Genomic DNA, 10,334 nt, shown 5'->3' with positions numbered 1-10,334 from the left:
CCGGAGAGGCGCGTCCTAGAGGGAACGGGAGAGCGCACTTTCCACCGCAGGCAGGATTGCTGGAGGCCAAAACAGCTGGAGGGAGCAGTCCCCGACTGCGGCCCCCGGGAAGAAGGCGTGATGAGAAGATAAACCTTGACAAATTAGTAAAATTAGTCTAAAGAGAAAAAGGAGAAAGCGATTCTAAGCTAAGAAACGGCATATGCAGTGAGCACCCACAGAAGAAATGAAATTCAGGGAGGAGAGCAACAATGACGACAACGACGACAACAACAATAATAATAAAAAGCAACAATACCAACGGAACATGGAAGGCGGAAAGGGGCAAAGACAATCCTGGATTTGGGACAAATCCAGGCTGTTACTGATAATTAATGGAACTTATATGGTATTTACCAATTCTTACTTCGTATTATAATTAAACATGTGTCTCATCCCCTGCTAGAAACCCTTGTCACTCAGCATGTTACACAGACCGGTGCATTGGCATCGCCCGGGTGCTTGTTAGAAATGCAGAATCTGGGCCCCATCCTACAGAATCAGAATCCGCATCGTGACAAGATCTCCAGGGGAAAGTGTGTACACGACAATGTGTAAGAAGCGCTGCTTTGTCAGCTGGCAGGGAGCGGATGGCGACTGGATTCCGCTGCGCATTCTGCATGGACGTTGTACAGAGCAGGCTTTAATAAGCATTTGCTGACCGAAGGGTACAGGGATGCTGCTGTTTATTACATTTCTCACAAGAGAATGCCACTTAGGCTGAAACGCAGCCAGTGACGAGGAACCCCAGGTCCCACAAAGCCACCCTTTCTGAATGAGCCGCTCTATTTATTGAAAATTTCATTTTTATATTAAGTTGAAAACCCATCCACTTAAATCCGCTGTTCCCCCTTTTATCTGCCCTCTGTCCTCAATTGTTTTCTGGCTCTTAACTAGATAGTTTGTGGGGGAAAAAAGGTACATTTTCACTGCAACCTTTTGCTCACCCCTCCCAAATCTTGACTGTCTGGTTACTTCCTATTTGGTTACTTCCACCCACACACCCAGTTCCTTTCTTCCTTTCCATAGGACTCCCAAGCAAGGCCCTTGAAGGAATAACACATCAAACCTTAACGTGTATACTGATGAGCCTTCTAACTCGAGGATGGTTTCTCTATACCAAATAATAGGTCTCGGTATGTATTTCTTTACAGTAGTCAAATCAACATAGGAGAAGCAAACCCACTATTATATTAGCCAATGGGAAACTTATTAAGAGGAGAAACTTCTCGTAAAGCTAAATAGAAATGATTTGGGGATTATCTGCTTTGGGGGTATTAAACAAAAAACTTTCACGGCCAAAAGCTTTTCTGAAAGAAAGGGTCTACTGAGCCAAATGCTTCGTGGGGCATGCAGTCTAACTGCCAGCAGCAGGGTCAGGTGGAAAGACAAACGTGTGGGTGGTCCTGGAGTTGACAGACTCCTTCACACCTCGGCTTTGGAGAAGGAAGATGTAAGTTGTTTTGAAAGAATCTATACCAGCTATAGATAAAGAGGCTGGGAAAAGGTGAGGGGGACTGGTTCAGGGACAGGTGATTAGTCTATAAGGAAGAAGTGTTTGCTCCTAGGGGCTGGTTGTGGGCAACGGTCCAGAAAGATGGCACGTAGTAAGGTGTGGAGGTGCTGATGGTCACTGGTGCCTGGTGGTTGGCTCCGGGCTCTTCTCCATAGATCATTGTGGCTCCCGTGCCCCTCTGACATACCCCCCTAAGTCTGCTTTTTGAGCACATCCATACTTTCTCACACTCGAGGAATGCATTTTTTTGTATTATATAATTGAGAAAATGTTCTAACATTTTCATATAATTACAAAAGCAAGATAGGAAAAATCAATCAATATTAGTTCACATTCATCAGTAACTATGGCTTTTTCTCTTGAGTTGTTTCGAGTTCAGTTTCCTATTTACATCTTACTTGCAGCTTGGTTTAGAAGTTAACCAATGATTTTTTTGTAACCTTGCATAGTACACCTAGAATGAGAGAGTCAATGAGTTTAGAATAAAAGAATCTTTTAAAAGGAAACTGGGGTACTTATTGCTGATAATTAGGAATTATATTATGAAAGGACTGTTCATTCAACAAATTTACATGCCCAAAGAGGTAAATTTATATGTTCAAAGGAAGACATGAAAATATAGCAAGCAACATTCAATTTACTTTTGAACTAGAGTCATCTGCAGATTAAAAGATACTAGGTCCATTTTAATAGATAATAAATCCCCAATATCATAGGATTATGGAATTCAAAAGAAAAAGACTTAAGTGATACCAGCTGTCGGTTCTCTAATGCTCAAGAGGCACTTCCACAGGTAAATCAGGCCAAAGGCAGAGAGTTGTCCAAATAATTACATGATTAGAAAGACGTAGTAGTTCTCACATTTCTGATTCTCTTATGTGTATTTATATCAGAAAGATAATATTTTCTCATGTTGCTCATTTCATTTTCCCAGTTTATCTTTTTGCTGAGTAACAGGCAGCAATCTCCAAATGTACTGCACAACAGATCTGCGTAAACAACCACCTGACAGGTATATTCATTACTTTTCTTGTGCAATTCAGTGTGCCTGACAGCCAACACTAAGTTTCCTACTCTGTGAGACGAGAACAGAGCCGAGCTGCAGGTGACTCAACAGTGGCGTTGGGACATGAGTCAGAGGCGTCCATGCTTTTATTTTCATTTGCTCCTGTTTAGAACGACACTGTATGACATAAGAACTGTTATAAGCAGAATGTCCTTATATTTAGTTAACATCAATTCTAATTTAATATATAAATGACCTCTTCGAATACTTATTACTTAGACGCTCGGTGTGTGGGGAGGGGGGGTTGAAAGGGGGAAAGCAGGAGAGGGGGAGACGAACCACATCTGTAGGCCACGCTACAGCAGTCGGCGGCAGCTACGTATGTTCCCTAAGGTAAAGTCTTGTGGGATTCTAATATGCGAAGTAAGAGATCCGAAAAGACAGGACAGCTAATTTAAAGCCTCGAACCTCCTGGCAAATGCTAGGTTATCAGAACGACCCAGGAGCCTGGAAAGTTGAAGATAGTTCCTTCATCGAGATAATAAAGATAATAAAGATGTTTTCCTGAGGGAAAAAGAGACAAAATGACCAGGTATCAGACACACTAGTGAACAGCTGGCGAGACGAAATGTTTAAAGTGTCTGTGTATCTATCTGCTCTTAGCTACATACAACTGTTATGAGACTGGTATTTCTCACATCCCCCAGGAAACGGACATTTAATTACAATATTAAAAACGAACAAAACGTTGAACTCGTAGAAAACCAAATCCTATCAGAAGCAGAGTTACTTGGAATCATCCATGTCTCACACAGGTATTGATTTGTGCTCCCCACCCACAATATTTGATAATCACAGACATTTGGTAAGCACCCATCACATGTCAAGAACACACGAAGATGACAAAAAGAATATCTGAGCTCAGTCTAGGCAATGCTGAAGGGCAAGCGATGAGTCCTAAGAGGAAGGGGGAGGTAAGTCAATATGAATGAAGAGCTGGGATTTCATTGTAGGGAAAAGAGGAAAGACGATTGATACTTTGGAAAGAGACATAAAAGTAGATTTCTAGGCAATGTGAAGCTGAGGGTGGTTTAGTCTCGTCGGATTCTGAAGGCATCTCAAGATCCAGCCCCCTCAGAACAGCTCAAAATAAGCTACGATTACAGCGAAGAGAACAACAGCCTGCATAAACCTGGCCATGGTTATCGTCGAAGTCGAGGAACTACTGTTTTCAATTGCTCTCGTCATCATAGGCTTCCTGATACGATCTTCTGTGGTGAGGATGGCTTCTCGAGCTCCACCCCACTTCCCTGGGCCCCGCAGGCGATACTGGACGGGAGTACAGGGTCCCAGAAACAACTGTAACGCCAGTTTGGGGTCGGTGAAGGCCAGAGACAGCAGGTTGGGCTTGACGCCCAGCAGATCAGCAAGGTCGTCCATGATGGCGACGTAGTCTGTCTGAATGGTATGGCGTGGGCTCTCCACATACCTGAAGCAGACAAGACAGAAGCATGGCCTATCAACAGTTCAATCGGTCAGTCAGTCAAGCAGTAAATCAACTAACCAGTGCTTTCTGGAGCTGTGGAAGATAGAAAAGAAACGTAAGACCTCGTTTCTGTCCTTGAGGACTTTCTAATCTAAGGGAGGAGATAAGAGAGATACACGTGAAACAGAGAAGAACATAAGACTTGGTTTTCGACTGCTAAGTAGAAATGCAGAAGACGGTAGCTAAAATACAGCTATAATAAGTCCTTGGAAGATGTGGAAGATGTAGATGGACTGAGAACAAGGCGGAACGTTTTACAGGTCAGGGGAACGGCGGAGTGAAGGAGTGCAGCGGGCCCGAGTACAGAACGTGAACGTGGGTACAGAGTATCTGTGGGCATCGCCTACAGTAGAGGAGGCGCGTTGTAGGAACCCGAGTGGATATCCGGGTGCAGTCCACATCCAGAGACAGAGGACTCCGCTGTTATCAGAGAGACCCCACCCTGAAAATGCTCGAGTCGGGGACCCTCGTTTGTTCGGTGAGGGCAGTGGCGGCGGGGTCCACACGGCAGGATGTTTGAGTCCCGGAAAAACAAGGAAAGAGAGCACTCGGAGAAGGACGAGATGTTTAAGGGCACCAGACTCAGTGGGGAGGAGAATGAAGCTGGTCACGGCTGACCTTCAACAGCGCAGGTACAGGAGTGAGGACAGAAGTGACAAAGCGGGGAGCTTAGGAGGGAGAACAGGGCGAGACTTTAGAGCATCTAACGTAGAACGTTTGTGGCGGAAGTTTGGCAGTGAAAGGGAGGCAAAACTAGAAGAGCTGGCGAGGGCATCGGGGTTCAATAAAACTCCCTCTCCAAGGTGGAGCCGTACTCGGCTAAAGACAACCGCCTCTTCGGGCCTGGGATGATGTGCCTCTGACTTTTTCCACAAAAGCCTAGGAACTTACCATCACCTTTCGCTTTGTCCAGATGAAAACCACCCAGCGAATAAGCTCAATTCTGTAATTCAGCTCGATAAATTACCGTGTTCGCCCAGGCACCAAGCAGCTGGCTGGTGTTACCGCCACCCCTGATCACAAATACTATTCATACTACCGGCCGCCGTGACCTGAGCGTGCTGCCCCACGATGACAGCCTGCCAAGTGGCCTCTGCAGACAAGTGGCCTTTGTAACTCTACCTGCAGATTTCCAATTCAGCCATATCTCAGTAATTCATTATCTTTCTTCCTTTCCCAGGCAGCTCCACTGCCACTTCAAGTGATCCTTGTAAAAACATTATACCCGATTTTCTTTCCATGTGCTTCTTCTCATTTGACTTTTCTTTCATGCCCTAAACATAGGATTTTAAACACTTTTTAAAAATTTAAAGTTGTTACTAGTTTCAAGGATACAGTATATTGGTTAGACGTTTATATAGTTTATGAAACCATCTCCCTAACTGCTCTTTCTGTGCTCTGGCTCTCTATCTAGCCATTAATGCTAAATGCATTCCCTATGAGGTGCTCCCCATCCCATGACCACCTATCAGCTACTAGTTCGTATTTTTTTAACCCTTCACCCCATTCTCCCAGCCCCCAACCCCCCTCCCCTCTGGCCATCATCAGATTGTCCACTATATTTGTCAATCTGTTTTTGATTACGTTGTTCTTTGTTGTTCCATAGATTCTGCATATAAGTGAAATCATATGGTATTTATCTTTCTCCATCTGACTTATTTCACTCAGCATAATAACCTCTTGGTTCATCCATGTTGCAAATAGTAGGATTTCTTTTTTTTTTTTGTTAACGGCTGAGTAATATTCCATTGCGTATGTGAACCATGACCTCTTTATCCAGTTGTCCACGGATGGGCATGTAGGCTGCTTCCATGTCTTGGCCATTGTGAATTGTGCTGCCGTAAATACTTTTCTTAAGCTTGTCTCGAACCTCTTGGTACTATTTCTCCATTCTATCGTCGTAAACCATTATCTCCTTTTCCTTTAAAATCTGACCCAAATCCTTAAACTAACATGAGGAGGATAAAGATAGTACTCTATTGCTCTTATTAAGAACTACATCGGTAGAAAAACTAAGCACATACTTTCCTTGGAGAATTTCTTACCTTTTTTCCAATTTCTCTTGATTCTTAGTTATTTCTGTTATCATTTCACTTTGTGAGGGCAACGTCTTTAGCCCTAAAGAGAAAAACCAAAAATTTAAGCGTAAAGAACAATAATCCTACTAACAATGACTCTGGCATGGAGAATTTCAAGAAAAACGGGATCGTCTTCTGTACTCAAGGAGGTCGTACCTACCACCACCACCATTAATATCGATGTCAGTAGCTTTCTCTATTCTACTTTGTCTTTGGAAGATATTTCTCCAGCTCTGCCTTCCAACCAATACCTGCCTCCACCGTCACAGTCTTTTGCTGTGGACATAAGGAAATGATAAATGGCTTAAAAGTCTGTGGAAGGACTTTTGACAGGGCTGCAGAAGAGAGAAAGCGAAAATTAGATTTTAGTCAAGGCGCGGAAGTGGGTTCGGCGTTCTAGAAAAGGGTGGAATGTTTTCTTGACAAGAGAACAGTAATTCCAGAGCACAGAAGGAAGAAGGAAAATGGGGACAGGCCAGGCCAGGGAAGGGGACGGGCCGAGCTGGGCATGAAAGAATGGGAGAAACGGATCTAAAAGCCAGAAAGGGTTGAAAATAGGTACAGTGAAGGCAGAGTTCAGAGATGAGAAAGGCAAGAAGAGGTAGGGTTCCTACTGGAAGTCTGATAACGATTCTTCTAATGATTCTTTCCTTCCAGGTCTTAAAAGAAGGCCGGAGGAATGAGCACTAGGCCTCTGCTAGCACAGGAAGCTGGGCTTTTTGTGCATTTCCCCTAAGATCCCCTAATCCCACAGCTGTAATGCAGACTCCCAAATACTCATTTTCCATGCTCCTCTCAACGGCTCGCTAGGTCTTAGAAAAGAGTCTGAGTTATTTCAAGGATACTACGACGCTACAGCCTATTTTTAATGCGATTTTTTCTCTCTGACTTAATTGACCGAAATAAAAGATCCATCTAGGATGACTGGAATTAAGCCAACGTGATGGGTTCCTTGCGTTTGGTGGCCCGGTGCTCACAGGGAGTACATGATCTACTGGGTAGAACTAAAAGGGACTAAGAAGTGATAGAACTTCGGGGGAACCTGGCAATGTTTTTGATTGGTCGACTCGAACGCCATTACTCCTTCTTTTGCTCTGCTACCAGAGATCGTCTCTAGGAAGGAGGGAGCTGTAATTCCAATAAGAACTCTGATAGTTTTAATTAAACGTTAGTGATGGTGACAAATTTTATTATAACAACCATAGAATCGTATAATTCCTTTGTTAGAAGGGACTTGAGAGGTGGTCTGATTTCTCCCTGTTCTGAGGTTTGAATCTACTCCACCTGGGTCCGGCCGGATAGCCATCCAGCCATTTTCATTCTCTTCCTATTCTGTGTGGATTCCTCGCGATTTCAGAGGCAGCCCATTCCATCTTGAAATGGCCCTGGCTGATAGAAAGTTGTTTGTTTGTTTGTTTGTTTTTTATGTTAACCTGATACTGTGCAATCCTCAAAGTTTCACTCCTTGGTCCTGGTGCAACCCTTTGAAGTGATATTGAGCAACACAAATCCTTCGGCCATGAGATAGCCCTTCAGATATTTAAAGGGAGCTCTCAGATCTCCCCTGAACCTTTTCCAGGCTAAACTTCTTCATCTTCTTCAGTTATTCTTAACATGGGACATTTTCAGATCCCTTAACCATTCTTGTCTCTCCTTTTAATGCACTACGGTTTCACTTTTAAAACATGTCTTTGGGTGTGCTCTGACCAGTTTAGAGAAGAATAGTTGGAAGTTTGGGGACGTTGTAATTTTTTAATGACACTAGATAGAGTTAAGCCTTTTGAAAGCTGGATCAATGTGCTGACTCATATTGTGCCTTCTACCCCAAACCCCAAAACTGAGAGAGGGGATCTAAAGAGGGGAAAGTGAGAATTTGAGAGGTTGAATCTTTTACATTCTGGGCTAGTCTTTAACCAAGTCTTACTTTGGGGCCGAAATTAAATCACACCACTTCTATGTTTGACTTTAACTATATTAAAAAAGATAAACTTCTCTGGCTTCACAAATATATATGTATCAGTTGTCTAAAATCTAGGTGAGTGGATCATGATGTAGAGTGCACAATGGAATCACTTGGGGAACATTTTCTCAAAGATCTATGTCTGCCCCACCCCAGGTTTATTAAATAAACACCACCAGGAAAAGCATGCGTATTTTGAGAAAATTTCCCAGGATATCCCAATATATGTCCATGATTATAAATGACTACTTTATATTTAGTGAAAAAATTAATTTTTGAGCACTATTTTTGTATCAGGCACAGTTACAATCGTATATACTGTCTCAGCTATTTAAGATTAAGATCATAAACATAATGAAACATAACACCAAGTAAGAAGTCAGCTTGCATGGTCACTTACCTTTAAATACTTGAGCGACCCAACGTCCTTGGAGCTCTGAAATGGGCATAATGGCACCCACGGGCTGGATCAAGCCTATGATTGCAAGAGTTGGTTTTTCCAGGTTGGGAGGGAAGACCTTTTTATACAGGAGTATCTTGTTTTTGGTTGTTTTGACTACATCTTTAAGAAAAGGAAAGGCAAAGCTATAGCCTGTGGCAAAGATAACAACATCAATGTCATCCTCCCTGGAGCCATCTTCGAATATGGCAGCTCTCTCTGTGAATTCCTTCACATTTCCTTTCACCTTCACCAAGCCAGAAAGTATACGATTCGGCAGGTCATCATTGACTGTTGGATGCTGACTCAGAACTCTGTGAATGGTGATAAAGACCAAAAGAAGGATTAATGAGAGAAATCATGAGGGGAGAGAGAGAGAAATCAGTAACATGTAAGTCAAATTCTATTTTGATGGAGGTGGTTAAATGATGGGCCAGTGGTTTCCTCTTTGGTCTATCCATGAAATTTGGGAAAGGCCTAATGCACAGAGCAGGATCTCAGAGCGGAAGCTGGACCCTGGATGGCACTGAAAGCGAAGGTGTTGGGAAGTGAAGGTCTTCTACGTGGTTTCGCAGGGAACAGAAATGCCCCAAGCCACAAAACTGAGTCTTACATCTAGTCGCCAAGTCTTTTCCCTTCGTCCTCTTAACATCCTTAGAATAGTTCACCCTGTTCTCTATCTCACCTGGACTATTACGATGGTCTTTAGGGTCTCCCGCTCCCCCCTCTCCTCTCTCCTTCAATCTATCTTCTTTTTATAGTGGTCGTTCAAAAAAAAAAAAAAAAAAGGAAAAAAAAAAAACAAAAAAAAAAAAAAAAAAGGATTTATTATTGTGTCACTCACTCGCTTACAATCAATTCAGTGGCTCGGGACTGTCGTCATCCCAGACTTTTGCATGCACAGGTGTTCATGTACCTGCCCGGTGAGCCTGGAGATGTGCTCAGTCACTCTTCCACCTCTGCCATGCAGTCCGGCCAAACCAGACCACGTGCAGGTCCCAGAGCCTAGTTTTTGCTATTCCAAGATCTCGTACTTAAAATACGAATGCTATTTCCTTCCCCCATTTGTTTGACTATCTCCTCTTATTTCATAAAGCCTCAATTTATTTTGTAATCACCAAAGGTATAGATGGTACTGTTTCCATAATCGGATGAAATAAGTGGGTGAAAGGTTATTGGGGAACAACCTCAAAGTTCACCCTACTGATTATTTTCAAAGGAAAAAAAATATACCTTTATAAAGGAGAAACCTGGTAGATACCACCTTATCCAAGTGAGCAAATTTAGCATTAATATGTTCATGGCTCCCGTTGTGATCTAGCAAGAAGGTACAACATAACCTTTGAGTATCTGTGCCAAAAACGTTTGAGCTGAATATGATAAGGGAAAAACAGCTATGTTAAGTCCAAAGTCAGAGACTTTCTGCAAAACAATTGGCTTGTTTTTTTGTTTTGTTTTGTTTTGTTTTGTTTTAATGGAGAATTATTTCTGATTAAGGGAAATTAAAGAGACTTGACAGGATCTTGGGTTTAAAAATAAAAAAGCTATGAAGATATGTTATTGGGACCATTTGGGAAATTTGAAGATTAGATAATGTTATTTTATCACTGTTAAATTTCCCAGGTGTGGTAATTGTGTTTATGTAGGAGGATGCTCTTTTTCTTAGGCATCGTATGTTGAATAATTTAGGGTAAAGTGTCTTAATGATTGCAACTTACTCTTCAAAGGTTCAGAAAAAAAAATATGTGTG

The 10,334-nt window shown here is 42.6% G+C and overlaps 2 protein-coding genes across 6 annotated transcripts in view; both read right to left on the bottom strand.

Annotated features, from left to right (window-relative positions):
* The window catches only part of PRKAB2 (protein kinase AMP-activated non-catalytic subunit beta 2), an 11,649-nt gene extending 9,934 nt beyond the window's left edge, over positions 1 to 1,715 (bottom strand). Inside the window, exon 1 of the mRNA XM_011368647.2 lies at positions 1,626 to 1,715. Within this exon, the coding sequence (XP_011366949.1) occupies positions 1,626 to 1,715 (90 nt within the window). The remainder of the gene's footprint in view (positions 1 to 1,625) is intronic.
* Positions 1,716 to 2,073: 358 nt separating this feature from the next.
* FMO5 (flavin containing monooxygenase 5) overlaps positions 2,074 to 10,334 on the bottom strand; it is a 31,339-nt gene continuing 23,078 nt past the window's right edge. For 4 of the 5 annotated variants that reach the window (XM_023535267.1, XM_023535257.1, XM_023535263.1 and 1 more), the window contains 3 exons: positions 8,546 to 8,898; positions 6,153 to 6,225; positions 2,074 to 4,050 (listed from right to left, as the gene is read on the bottom strand). In XM_023535267.1, the coding sequence (XP_023391035.1) occupies positions 3,696 to 4,050; positions 6,153 to 6,225; positions 8,546 to 8,898 (781 nt within the window). In that variant the 3' untranslated portion in view covers positions 2,074 to 3,695. Of the gene's footprint in view, positions 4,053 to 6,152; positions 6,226 to 8,545; positions 8,899 to 10,334 lie in introns of all 5 variants that reach the window. The other variant, XM_023535277.1, reaches the window with a different exon arrangement.

Source organism: Pteropus vampyrus, unplaced genomic scaffold (genome assembly GCF_000151845.1).
Source record: "Pteropus vampyrus isolate Shadow unplaced genomic scaffold, Pvam_2.0 Scaffold6, whole genome shotgun sequence".
NCBI classification, from domain to species: domain Eukaryota; kingdom Metazoa; phylum Chordata; class Mammalia; order Chiroptera; family Pteropodidae; genus Pteropus; species Pteropus vampyrus.
Note: the sequence above shows the minus strand (reverse complement) of the source record. Positions and strands in the feature narration are given on the sequence as shown.